The 14326-nt window shown below is 48.6% G+C and overlaps 1 protein-coding gene across 1 annotated transcript in view; it reads right to left on the bottom strand.

Moving 5' to 3' along the window:
- Nucleotides 1–12740, bottom strand: part of PPP2R5B (protein phosphatase 2 regulatory subunit B'beta) — a 40078-nt gene extending 27338 nt beyond the window's left edge. Inside the window, exons 1-3 of the mRNA XM_067472553.1 lie at nt 12653–12740; nt 12139–12404; nt 7189–10052 (exon numbers count right to left, since the gene is read on the bottom strand). Of these exons, the coding sequence (XP_067328654.1) occupies nt 7189–7387 (199 nt within the window). The 5' untranslated portion in view covers nt 7388–10052; nt 12139–12404; nt 12653–12740. The remainder of the gene's footprint in view (nt 1–7188; nt 10053–12138; nt 12405–12652) is intronic.
- Nucleotides 12741–14326: the final 1586 nt, after the last annotated feature.

Raw genomic sequence — 14326 nt, forward strand, 5'->3', positions numbered from 1 at the left:
TCCAACAGCCTCAGGAACCTTACTGTTCGCCCTCAGCTACTTTTGTCATTTGGGAGTTGTACTTGCTGGGATTTATAGTTCACCTACAATCAAAGAGCATTCTGAGCTCCACCAACGATGGAATTGAACCAAACTTGGCACACAGAACTCTCACGACCAACAGAAAATACTGGGAGGGTTTGGTGGGCATGGACCTTGAGTTTTGGAGTTGTAGTTCACCTGACCACTGGTGTAGTTTGGGGAAAATAGACCTTGTCATTTCGGAGTTCTTGTTGCTGGGATTTATAGGTCACCTACAATCAAAGAGCATTCTGAGCTCCACCAACAAGGGAATTGAACCAAATTTGGCCTACAGAACTCCCATGACGAACAGAAAATACTGGGAGGGTTTGGTGGGCATTGACTTTGCGTTTTGGAGTTGTAGTTCACCTGAACACCGGTGTAGTTTGGGGAAAATAGACCTTATCATTTCAGAGTTCTCGTTGCTGGGATTTATAGTTCGCTTATAATCAAAGAGCATCCACCAACGATAGAATTGGACCAAACTTGGCACACAGAACTCCCACGACCAACAGAAAATACTGGGAAGGTTTGGTGGGCATTGATCTTGATTTTGGAAGTTGTAGTTCACTTCCATCAAGAGAGAACTCTGGACTCAAACAATGATAGATCTGGACCAAACTTGGGATGAACACTCAATATGCCCAAATGTGAACACTGGTGGATTTTGGGGACAATAGACTATGACATTTGGGGATTGCAGTTGGGAGTTGTAGTTGCTGGGATTTATAGTACAATCAAAGACCATTCTGAACGCCACTGATAGAATTGAACTAAACTTGGAGTTGTAGTTCACTCCTCCAGTGCCCAAATGTGTACACTGTGGACACAAACAATGATGGATCTGGACCAAACTCAACACGAATACTCAATATGCCCAAATGTGAACACTGGTGGAGTTTAGGGAAAGCAGACCTTGACATCTGAGAGTTGTAGTTGCTGGGATTTATAGTTCACCTACAATCAAAGAGTATTCTGAACACTACCAACAGTGGAATTGAACCAAACTTAGCACGCACAACTCCTGTGACCAAGAGAAAATACTGGGAGTGTTTGGTGGGCATTGACCTTGAGTTTGGGAGTTATAGTTCACCAACATCCAGAGAGCACTGTGGACTCAAACAATGATGGATCTAGACCAAACTTGGGACGAATACTCAATATGCCCAAATGTGAACACTGGTGGAGTTTGGGGAAAATAGACCTTGACGTTTGGGAATTGCAGTTGTTGGGATTTATAGTTCACCTACAATCAAAGAGTATTCTGAACTCCACCAACAATGGAATTGAACCAAACTTGGCACAAAGACTCCATAGGCTCAGATGTGGAACATTTGTGGAGTTTGGGGACAACATACCTTGATACTGGGGGTTGCATTTGGGAGTTGTAGTTGCTGGGATATATAGTTCACCTACAATCAAAGAGTATTCTGAACTCCAACAATGGAATTGAACCAAACTTGGCACAAAGAACTTCCATGACCAGCAAAAAATACTGGAAGGGTTTGGTAGGCATTGACCTTGAATTTGGGAGTTATAGTTCACCTACATCCAGAGAGCACCGTGGACTCAAACAATGATAGATCTGGACCAATATGCCCAAATCTGAACACTGGTGGAGTTTGGGGAAAATAGACTTTGACATTTGGGAGTTGTAGTTACTGGGATTTATAGTTCACCTACAATCAAAGTGCATTCTGAACCCCACCAACGATGGGATTGAGCAAACAAGTTTCCAGGTCTTAAAATATTTACCCATTTCAAATCATCTCTGAGTCATCATCCCATTAAGGGAGTTTTATTGATCCCATTACTGCTTTTCACCCGTGCCAATTCGACATTTTGGTTCTGAACAAGAATTAAGAGTTCTCCGGTGCCAAAATGTCTTAATGGCTATCGCTCTGTGTTTCTTAGACTTGCTAATGCCATTCCTTAATACGGTTCCTCTTCAGTGGTGGCCCCCCAACCATAATATTATTTTCATTGCTACTTCATAACTATAATTTTCCGACCGTTATGAATCGTGATGTAAATATCTGATATGCAGGATGTATTTTCATTCACTGGATCCAATATGGCACAAAAAACCCAAATTTGGATACTGGCGGGATTGGGAGGAATGGATTTTGTCATTTGGGAGTTGTAGTTTGCTGGGATTTATAGTTCACCTGCAGTCAAAGAGCATTCTGAACTCCACCAATGATAGATTTGGGCCAGATTTGGTACACAGAACTCCCATGATTAACAGAAAATATTGGGAGGGTTTGGTGGGCATTGACCTTGAGTTTGGGAGTTGTAGTTCACCTACATCCAGAGAGCACTGTGGACTCAAACAATGATGGATCTGGACCAAACTTGGCACGAAGACGCCATATGCCCAGATGTGAACATTGGTGGAGTTTGGGGGAAATAGACCTTGACATTTGGGAGTTGTAGTTGTTGGGATTTATAGTTCACCTACAATCAAAGAGCATTCTGAACTCCATCAATTATAGAAATGGGCCAAATTTGGTACACAGAACTCCCATGATCAACAGAAAATTCTGGGAGGGTTGGGTGGGCATTGACCTTGAGTTTGGGAGTTGTAGTTCACCTACATCCAGAGAGCACAAACAATGATGGATCTAGACCAAACTTGGCACAAATGCTCAATAAGGCCAAATGTGAACACTGGTGGAGTTTGGAGAAAATAGACCTTGACATTTGGGAGTTGTAGTTGCTGGGATTTGTAGTTCACCTACATCCAGAGAGCACAAACAATGATAGATCTGGACCAAACTTGGCACGAATACTCAGCATGCCCAAATGTGAACACTGGCGGAGTATGGAGAAAATAGACCTTGATGTTTGGGAGTTGTAGTTGTTGGGATTTATAGTTCACCTACAATCAAAGAGCATTCTGAACACCAATGATAGAAAGGGGCCAAATTTGGTACACAGAACTCCCATGATCAACAGAAAATACTGGAAGGGTTTAGTGGGCATTGACCTTGAGTTTGGGAGTTGTAGTTCACCTACATCCAGAGAGCGCTGTGAACTCAAACAATGATAGATCTGGACCAAACTTGGGACGAATGCTCAATATGCCCAAATGTGAACACTGGTGGAGTTTGGGGAAAATAGACCTTGACGTTTGGGAGTTGTAGTTGTTGGGATTTATAGTTCACCTACAATCAAAGAGCATTCTGAACTCCACCAATGATAGATTTGGGCCAAATTTGGTACACAGAACTCCCATGATCAACAGAAAATACTGAGAGGGTTTGGTGGGCATTCACCTTGAGTTTGGGAGTTGTAGTTCACCTACATCCAGAGAGCACAAACAATGATGGATCTAGACCAAACTTGGCACAAATGCTCAATAAGGCCAAATGTGAACACTGGTGGAGTTTGGAGAAAACAGACCTTGACGTTTGGGAGTTGTAGTTGCTGGGATTTATATTTCACTGGAAGAGTTTAGTGGGCATTGACCTTGAGTTAGGGAGCTGTAGTTAACCTACATCCAGAGAGCACTGTGGACTCAAAAAAGGATGGATCTGGACCAAACTTGGGACGAATACTCATTATGCCCAAATGTGGTGGAGTTTGGGGAAAATAGACCTTCACGTTTGGGAGTTGTAGTTGCTGGAATTTATAGTTCACCTATAATCAAAGAGCATTCTGAACCCCACCAATGAGGGAATTGAACCAAACTTGGCACACAGAACTCCCATGATCAACAGAAAATATTGGGAGGGTTTGGTGGGCATTGACCTTGAGTTTGGGAGTTGTAGTTCACCTACATCCAGAGAGCACTGTGGACTCAAACAATGATGGATCTGAACCAAACTTGGCACGAAGACGCCATATGCCCAGATGTGAACATTGGTGGAGTTTGGGGAAAATAGACCTTGACATTTGGGAGTTGTAGTTGTTGGGATTTATAGTTCACCTACAATCAAAGAGCATTCTGAACTCCATCAATTATAGAAATGGGCCAAATTTGGTACACAGAACTCCCATGATCAACAGAAAACACTGAAAGGGTATGGTGGGCATTGACCTTGAGTTTGGGAGTTGTAGTTCACTGGCTGTTAGGGATTGTGGAGTCCAAAACACCTGGAGGGAGGACCGAAGTTTGCCCTAGATTGAGGGAAGTCATATAGGATGTGAATGAGTGACATGTGGCTTGAGAACACTACATGTCAAAGGGATCTAGAACCCTTCGCAGACCCCAAGTTGGTCCTCAATCAACGTTGTGATGTGGCAGCCAAAAGGGCCAAGGCGATTCCAGTCTGCATCAATAGAGTTAAAGTGCATGGACTATCTAGTCTTGCTCTACGTATCCCAAAGGGAGAGGACGGAAGGCCTTCTGCAAAGCCCCCCAAGGGAAGGAGAACCATGGCAACTCTCCGCTTCAGACTTTGAGGATCTGGATGTATATAGGATCTGATTATTATTATTATTATTATTATTATTATTATCACAGAGCTGGGAAAGAGCAACTGTCCTCAGCTTTCTTTTCTCCAAGCTAAACATACCTAGATTGATATGAGTTGCTATGTTCCAGAAGCATGCTCTCCTGACGCTTCGCCCACACCTATGGCAGGCATCCTCAGAGGTTGTGAGGTCTGTTGGAAACTAGGAAATTGGGGTTTATCTATCTGTGGAATGCTGTCCAGGGTGGGAGAAAGAACTCTTGTCTATTGGAGGCAAGTGTGAATGTTGCCATTGGCCAGTTTGATTAGCACTGAATGGCCTTGCAGCTTCAAAGTCTGGCTGCTTGCTGCCTGGGGAACCCCCCCCCCCCCCTATATATATATAATATCTGTGGAATGGTGTCCAGGGTGGGAGAAAGAACTCTTGTCTATTGGAGGCAAGTGTGAATGTTGCCATTGGCCAGTTTGATTAGCACTGAATGGCCTTGCAGCTTCAAAGCCTGGCTGCTTGCTGCCTGGGGAACCCCCCCCCCCCCCCTATATATATATAATATCTGTGGAATGGTGTCCAGGGTGGGAGAAAGGACTCTTCTCTGTTGGAGGCAAGTGTGAATGTTGCCATTGGCCAGTTTGATTAGCACTGAATGGCCTTGCAGCTTCAAAGCCTGGCTGCTTGCTGCCTGGGGAACCCCCCCCCCCCCTCTATATATATATAATATCTGTGGAATGGTGTCCAGGGTGGGAGAAAGGACTCTTCTCTGTTGGAGGCAAGTGTGAATGTTGCCATTGGCCAGTTTGATTAGCACTGAATGGCCTTGCAGCTTCAAAGCCTGGCTGCTTGCTGCCTGGGGAACCCCCCCCCCTCTATATATATATATAATATCTGTGGAATGGTGTTCAGGGTGGGAGAAAGTACTCTTCTCTGTTGGAGGTAAGTATGAATGTTGCCATTGGCCAGCTTGATTAGTATTGAATGGCCTTGCAGCTTCAAAGCCTGGCTGCTTCATGCCTGAGGGAATTTCATATATATATATATATATATATATATATATATATATATCTGTGGAATGTCCAGGGTGGGAGAAAGAACTCTTCTCTGTTGGAGGTAGCTATGAATGTTGCCATTGGCCAGCTTGATTAGCACTGAATGGCCTTGCAGCTTCAAAGCCTGGCTGCTAGCTGCCTGAGGGAATCATATATATATATGATTTTTATATATTTTATTACTGCTCCTCAGATTCCTTCCCCCAGGCAGGAAGCAACCAGGCTTTGAAGCTGGAAGGCCATTCAGTGCTAACCAAGGAAGCCAACTGCAACATTCACACTTGCCTCCAACAGCTCAGTGACCTTCCCACCGAAGTGGTACCTATTGATCTACTCAAATTTGCATGTTTTCTAAACTGCTAGGTGGGCAGGAGCTGGGGTGAATGGCAGGAACTCATTCTACTCCCGGGATTCGAACAGCCAACCTTTTGGTCAGCAAGTTCAGCAGCAGTTACCCTCCCTCCGAAGTGGTACCTATTCATCTTCTCACATTTGAACTGCTAGATAGGCAGGAACTGGGGCGAATGGCGGGAGCTCATTCCACTCCCGGGATTCGAACAGCCAACCTTTCAGTCAGCAAGTTCAGCAGCTCAGCAGTTACCCTCCCTCTGAAGTGGTACCTATTGATCTACTCACATTTGAACTGCTAGGTGGGCAGGAGCTGGGGCAAACAGCAGGAGCTCATTCCACTCCCGGGATTCAAACAGCCAACCTTTCACTCAGCAAGTTTAGCAGCTCAGCAGTTACCCCCCCCCCCCCCCTCTGAAGTGGTACCTATTGATCTACTCACATTTGCATGTTTTTGAACTGCTAGGTGGGCAGGAGCTGGAGCGAATGGCGGGAGCTCATTCCACTCCCAGGATTTGAACAGACAACCTTTCAGTCACCAAGTTCACCAGCTCAGTAGTTACCTTCCTGCTGAAATGGTACCTATTGATCTATTCACACTTGCATGTTTTCTAAACTGCTAGGTGGGCAGGAGCTGGGGTGAATGGGGGGAGCTCATTCCATTCCTGGGATTCGAACCGCCAACCTTTCACTCAGCAAGTTGGTATATATGTGGATATATGCTCATGTAAGGCCGCCCTGAGTCCCCTTGTGGGGAGAAGGGCGGGATAGAAATGTAATTAATTAATTAATTAATTAATAAGTTCAGCAGCTCAGCAGTTACCCTCCCTCCGAAGTGGTATCTATTGCTCTACTCACATTTGCATGTGCAAATTCACATTCACATTTGCATTGGGAGCCCCCGGTGGCGCAGTGGGTTAAACCGCTGTGCCGACAGGACTGAAGACCGACAGGTTGCAGGTTCGAATCCGGGGAGAGGCGGATGAGCTCCCTCTATTAGCTCCAGCTCCTCATGCGGGGACATGAGAGAAGCCTCCCACAAAGATGATAAAACATCAAAAATCATCCAGGCGTCCCCTGGGCAACGTCCTTGCAGACGGCCAATTCTCTCACAACATGTTTTTGAACTGCTAGGTGGGCAGGAGCTGGGGCTAATGGCGGGAACTCACTCCCTGGATTCGAACTGCTAACCTTTCAGGAGTTCAGCAGTTTAACCCGCTGCGCCATCGGCGGGGGGGTTGGGGTTCATAAATAAATTAATTAAGTATATTATTGTTGTTGTTGTTATTGTTGTTATTGTTGTTATTGTTGTTATTACCTTTCAGCAAAGGCAGTGGCGTCAGCTCCTGCTGGTTGCTCTGGTACCGGAACTGGGACGAACTGTGGGACCGGCGCTGGCGGGACCGGCGGAGTGACCGGCGGGAGAAGCCGTCCACTTTGTCCGGCGGCGGCACCGGAGAGAGGCCCGGCGAGGAAGGACTGGTCGGGGTCACGGCCGGAGGGATCTTCGTCTCCATGGTCAGTGGCCGTGACCTCAAATGCACCCGGGAGGAGAAGCAGGAAAGGGGAGAAGACAAGGCGAGACGGCCAGCCTAATAATATTCGGGCAACGCTTTAGGCTTCCCCATGGCAAGGTCCAGGGCCTGCTTGGGCCATCGAGTGTCCACGTTCCTCTCGGGACAAACAGCTGGGGTCACTGATTCGGACGCCAAAATGGTGGCTCACATCCAGGGCAGCTGACTATTTGGACCGGTCTAGACAGATGTTGGCAAGCCACAAAACCGTGTAATTCCGTCAAGGATGACACAGCATGGAGACAATCACTTTGGGTCCAGGTGAGTGACCAGTTGAGTCCAACGTCCCCTGTGTTTCAGGCCCAGGTGAGTGACCAGTTGAGTCCAACGTCCCCCTGTGCCTCGGGCTCAGGTGAGTGACCAGTTGAGTCCAATGTCCCCTGTGCTTCGGACCCAGATGAGTGACCCGTTGAGTCCAACTCCCCTGTGCTTTGGGCCCAGGTGAGTGACCCGTTGAGTCCAACTCCCCTGTGCTTTGGGCCTAGGTGAGTGACCAGTTGAGTCCAACGTCTCCTGTGCTTCGGACTCAGGTGAGTGACCAGTTGAGTCTAACGTCTCCTGTGCTTCGGGCTCAGGTGAGTGACCAGTTGAGTCCAACGTTCCCTGTGGTTCAGGCCCAGGTGAGTGACCAGTTGAGTCCAACGTCGCCTGTGCCTCAGGCTCAGGTGAGTGACCGGTTGAGTCCAACGTCGCCTGTGCCTCGGGCTCAGGTGAGTGACCAGTTGAGTCCAATATCCCCTGTGCTTCAGGCTCAGGTGAGTGACCGGTTGAGTCCAACGTCCCCTGTGCCTCGGGCCCAGGTGAGTGACCAGTTGAGTCCAACGTCCCCTGTGCCTCGGGCCCAGGTGAGTGACCAGTTGAGTCCAACGTCTCCTGTGCTTCGGACTCAGGTGAGTGACCAGTTGAGTCCAATGTCCCCTGTGCTTCGGGCCTAAGTGAGTGACCGTTTGAGTCCAACGTCCCCTTTGTTTTGGGCCCAAGTGAGCGACCAGTTGAGTCCAACGTATCCTGGAAAGGTTTCACATCTGTTGCTGTCGTTGCCAAAATAAAAGGGGTCTGATGCCAAAAAAGGGGGGTCTTTGAGGGCTAAATGGGTGGCTCACATCTAGACCATCGGTGGCCTATCGGGACAAGTCTAGATGGATGCCGGTAAAGTCCAAAAATTGGGTAATTCGTTCACGGATGACGAAGGAGACCAACGGATTGGTTACTTCTGGTACAAATGTGAGCAACGATGGGTCGATCAGAAGGTCCTGTGGAAAGGTTTCGCTTCTGATCGGACCTGTTTCGCCGAGGGATGAAGAAGCCAACCTTGCTGTCCTTGTCACAACAAAATCCCAGAAATGGGGTCACTGAAATACCCCAAAAGTGGACCCCTGACCCAAGTCTAGATGGATGCAGGTATCTAGATGTCGAAGGAGACCAATGGATTGGTAGCTTCTGCTTTGGGTGAGCAACAATGGGTCAATCAGAAGGGTCTCTCTTCTGATCGGACCTGTCTCTCCAAGGGACGAAGAAGCCAACCTTGCAGTCCTTGTCACAACAAAATCCCAGAAACGGAGTCACTGGAACGCCCCAAAGTAGGCTGACCTCTGACCCAAGTCTAGACGGATGCCGGCAAAGTCCAAAAATTGGGCAATTCGTCCATGGATGACAAAGGAGACCAACAGATCAGTTGCTTCTAGTCCAAGTGTCCAAGGATGAGTTTCGCTTCTGATCGGACCTGTTTTGCCGAGGGATGAAGAAGCCAACCTTGCTGCTCTTGTCACAACAAAATCCCAGAAATGGGGTCACTGGAATGCCCAAAAGTGGACTGACCCCTGACCCAAGTCTAGATGGATGCAGGTATCTAGATGACGAATTGGTTCCTTCTGCTTTGAGTGAGCAACAATGGGTCAATCAGAGGGGTCTCTCTTCTGATCGGACCTGTCTCGCCGAGGGATGAAGAAGCCAACCTTGCAGTCCTTGTCACAACAAAATCCCAGAAACGGAGTCACTGGAACGCCCCAAAGTAGGCTGACCTCTGACCCAAGTCTAGACGGATGCCGGCAAAGTCCAAAAATTGGGCAATTCGTCCATGGATGACAAAGGAGACCAACAGATCAGTTGCTTCTAGTCCAAGTGTCCAAGGATGAGTTTCGCTTCTGATCGGACCTGTTTTGCCGAGGGATGAAGAAGCCAACCTTGCTGCTCTTGTCACAACAAAATCCCAGAAATGGGGTCAATGGAATGCCCAAAAGTGGACTGACCTCTGACCCACGTCTAGATGGATGCAGGTAATTTGTTCAAGGATGACAAAGAAGACCAACGGATCGGGTGCTTCTGGTCTGAGCGAGCAACGATGGGTCGATCAAAAGGATCTCTCTTCTGATCGGACCTGTTTCGCCGAGGGACAAAAAAGCCAACCTTGCTGTCCTTGTCAAAACAAAATCCCAGAAATGGGGTCACTAGAATGCCCAAAAGTGGACCCAAGTCTAGATGGATGCAGGTATCTAGACGATGAAGGAGACCAACGGATCGGTTGCTTCTGCTCCGAGTGAGCAACGAAGGGTTTCGCTTCCGATCGGACCCGTTTCGCCGAGGGACGAAGAACCCAATCTTGCTGTCCCTGTCAAAACAAAATCCCAGAAATGGGGTTACTGGAATGCCCAAAAGTGGTCTGACCCCTGACCCGAGTCTAGATGGATGTGGGTAATTTATTCAAGGATGACGAAGGAGACCAACGGATTGGTTGCTTCTGCTCGGAGCGAGCAACTGAAAGGTTTTGCTTCTGATTGGACCTGTTTCGCCGAGGGACGGAGAACCCAACCTCGCCGTCCTTGTCAAAACAAAACCCCAGAAATGGGGTCACTGGAATACCCCAAAAGTGCACCCGAGTCTAGATGGATGTGGGTAATTCGTTCAAGGATGACGAAGGAGACCAACTGATCTGAGTGAGCAACAATGGTTCGATCAGAAGGGTTTTGCTTCTGATCGGACCCATTTCGCCGAGGGACGAAGAACCCAACCTTGCTGTCCCTGCCAAAACAAAACCCCAGAAATGGGGTCACTGGAATACCCCACAAGTGGACTGACCCCTGACCCAAGTCTAGATGGATGTGGGTAATTTGTTCAAGGATGACGAAGGAGACCAACTGATCCGAGTGAGCAACGATGGTTCGATCGGAAGGGTTTTGCTTCCGATCGGACCCGTTTCGCTGAGGGACGAAGAACCCAACCTTGCTGTCCTTGTCTAAACAAAATCCCAGAAATGGGGTCACTGGAATACCCCACAAGTGGACCCAAGTCTAGATGGATGTGGGTAATTCGTTCAAGGATGACGAAGGAGACCAACGGATCGGTTGCTTCTGCTCCGAGCGAGCAACGAAGGATTTTGCTTCCGATCGGTCCCGTTTCACCGAGGGACGAAGAACCCAACCTCGCCGTCCTTGTCAAAACAAAAACCCCAGAAATGGGGTCACTGGAATACCCCACAAGTGGACTGACCCCTGACCCAAGTCTAGATGGATGTGGGTAATTCGTTCAAGGATGACGAAGGAGACCAACTGATCCGAACGAGCAACGATGGTTCGATCGGAAGGGTTTTGCTTCTGATCGGACCTGTTTCACCGAGGGACGAAGAACCCAACCTCGCCGTCCTTGTCAAAACAAAACCCCCAGAAATGGGGTCACTGGAATACCCCACAAGTGGACTGACCCCTGACCCGAGTCTAGATGGATGTGGCACAAGTGGACTGACCCCTGACCCAAGTCTAGATGGATGTGGCACAAGTGGACTGACCCCTGACCTGAGTCTAGATGGATGTGGGTAATTTGTTCAAGGATGACGAAGGAGACCAACGGATCGGTTACTTCTGCTCCGAGCGAGCAACGAAGGATTTTGCTTCCGATCGGACCCGTTTTGCCGAGGGACGAAGAACCCAACCTCGCCGTCCTTGTCTAAACAAAATCCCAGAAATGGGGTCACTGGAATACCCCAAAAGTGGACTGACCCCTGACCCGAGTCTAGATGGATGTGGGTAATTCGTTCAAGGATGACGAAGGAGACCAACTGATCCGAGTGAGCAACGATGGTTCGATCGGAAGGGTTTTGCTTCCGATCGGACCTGTTTCGCTGAGGGACGAAGAACCCAACCTCGCCGTCCTTGTCTAAACAAAATCCCAGAAATGGGGTCACTGGAATACCCCACAAGTGTACTGACCCCTGACCCAAGTCTAGATGGATGTGGCACAAGTGGACTGACCCCTGACCTGAGTCTAGATGGATGTGGGTAATTTGTTCAAGGATGACGAAGGAGACCAACTGATCCGAGTGAGCAACGATGGTTCAATCGGAAGGGTTTTGCTTCTGATCGGACCTGTTTCACCGAGGGACGAAGAACCCAACCTCGCCGTCCTTGTCAAAACAAAACCCTCAGAAATGGGGTCACTGGAATACCCCAAAAATGGATCTGAGTCTAGATGGATGTGAGTAATTTGTTCAAGGATGACGAAGGAGACCAACTGATCCGTGTGAGCAACGATGGTTCGATCGGAAGGGATTTGCTTCTGATCGGACCCGTTTCGCTGAGGGACGAAGAACCCAACCTCGCCGTCCTTGTCTAAACAAAATCCCAGAAATGGGGTCACTGGAATGCCCCCCTTCAGACCCCTGACTTCCGAAGGGAGCCGATGCCCTTGATGGGAAAACAAACCTTTTCTCTCCAAGAGAGAGCCAAACGAGGACCTTTTCGGGGACGAGCCGGAGCTCGGCTACTTTGGCGCGTCTCCAAGCGGCCAATCCATGGGCCTGGGTTCCGACTCAATCCGGTCCGGAGCTGGACGCCGCCGGTGACATCTGGCCTGCGGGAACCATGCCGGCGACGGAGATGACGAGGACGACCAGGATGGGGCCGGTTGCGAATCCGACGTCAGTCTGAGCTCCGTCTCCTCCGGCCCGGCCCTTTCCCATGGGATCCAGCTGCGGAAAGGACGAGAGGAGACAATAAATAGAAACAGACATATATTATATATATCTATATATCTATAGATATACGTTTGGCTCTGGCGGCAGGTGGCGGCAGGTGCATAGCCGGGCGCTGTCCAACGCCTGCAAAACGCAACCCCCCCTCTCTCCCCCTACACTACCCCCCCCTTTCAACTTCCTCTTGCAAAATGGAGAGGGGGCCAAAAAGGACCCCCCTCTCTCCCCCTCCCCTCGATGCGAACCCTTTTCCTTTGCGCCTGGTTGGCTCCTCGGATGCGTAACCTTCCTCTTCCTCCTCCTCCTCTTCCTCCAGAGCCCCCCCCCCTCCTTGCCTGGGAGCACCATGTGACCCCCGGGCCCTCCTGATTGGACCCTTAAAAATAGATACCTGCGTCATTTCGGGGTTTGGAAAGGTGATGTCATCTCCGCCGGGCAGAGGTCCTTCTGCTTGGGAGAGAAGAATGAGAGGAAGGAGGCGGAGGAAGAGAGAGAGAGAGAAAGAGGAGGAGGAAGAGGAAGTGGAGGAGGAGGAGGATAATGCGCAGGGAAAGAAAGATGCTCAAGCAGGGGGTTGGCTGGCTGGATGGCTGGATGAGCATCACAGGCCTCAGCTTGGAAGCCAATCCATGCAACAGTCTTTCTCCACCTTGCAAATGCAGTGACTGTATAGCCATTTCCCAGAAGCATGCTCTCCTGACGTTTTGCCCACATCTCTGGCAGGCTTCCCCAGAGGTCGTGAGGTCTGAAGCCATGCAACAGTCTTTCTCCACCTTGCAAATGCAGTGACTGTAGAGCCATTTCCCAGAAGCATGCTCTCCTGACGTTTTGCCCACATCTCTGGCAGGCTTCCCCAGAGGTCGTGAGGTCTGTTGGAAGTTGGAAGAAGGACCCCAAAGACTATCCAGTCCATCCTTCCTTCCTTCCTCTCTCTCTTTCTCTCTCTCTCTTCCTTCCTTCCTCTCTCTCTTTCCCCCTCTCTCTTCCTCCCTTCCTTCCTTCCTTTCCTTCCTTCCTTCCTTCCTTCCTTCGTCTCTCTGCCTCATTATTCCTTTATTTTTCTTTCTCTCTCTCTTACTTCCTCTTTCTCTTCTTCTCTCTTTATCCCCTTCTTTCTCTCTCTCTCTCATTCTCTGTTACTTTCTTTCCCTTCCTTCCTTCCTTTGCTTCTTCCTCTCTCCCTTTCTACCTTTCTGTTTTTTTTCTTTTCTTTCCTTTTCTCTGTCTTTGTCTTTCTCTCCCTTCCTGTTTTCTCTCCTTTCTTTTTATTACTTTCTCTCTGTCACTTCCTCTTCCTCTTTCTTTATTCCTTTTTCTTTCTCTGTTATTTCCTCTCTCTCTCTCTTACTTCCTCTCTCTTTCTCTTTCTCTCTCTATCCTTTCTCTCTTCCTTCCTCTCTTTCTCTCTCTTCCTTCCTTCCTCTCTTCCTTTATTCCGTTCTCTCTTCCTTCTTCTCTCTCTTTTTCTCTCTCTTCCTTCCTTCCTCACTTCCTTCCTCTCTTAATCTTTCTTTATTCCTTTTTCTTTTTCTGTTATTTTCTCTTTCTCTCTCTCTCTCTTTCTCTCTTACTTCCTCTCTTTCTCTCTCTCTCTCCCCCTTTCTCTCTTCCTTCCTTCCTTCTTTCCTCTAGAAAAAAAAAAGACTATCCAGTCCACATCCTCTTAGATACATTACAGATTTCATATTCCAGAAGCATGCTCTCCTGACATTTCGCCCACATCTCTGGCAGGCATCCCCAGAGGTCGTGAGGTCCGAAGCCATGCAACGGTCTTTCTCCACCTTGCAAATGCAGTGACTGTATAGCCATTTCCCAGAAGCATGCTCTCCTGACATTTCGCCCACATCTCTGGCAAGCATCCCCAGAGGTCGTGAGGTCTGAAGCCATGCAACAGTCTTTCTCCACCTTGCAAATGCAGT

Source organism: Anolis sagrei, chromosome 12 (assembly GCF_037176765.1).
Source record: "Anolis sagrei isolate rAnoSag1 chromosome 12, rAnoSag1.mat, whole genome shotgun sequence".
NCBI classification, from domain to species: domain Eukaryota; kingdom Metazoa; phylum Chordata; class Lepidosauria; order Squamata; family Dactyloidae; genus Anolis; species Anolis sagrei.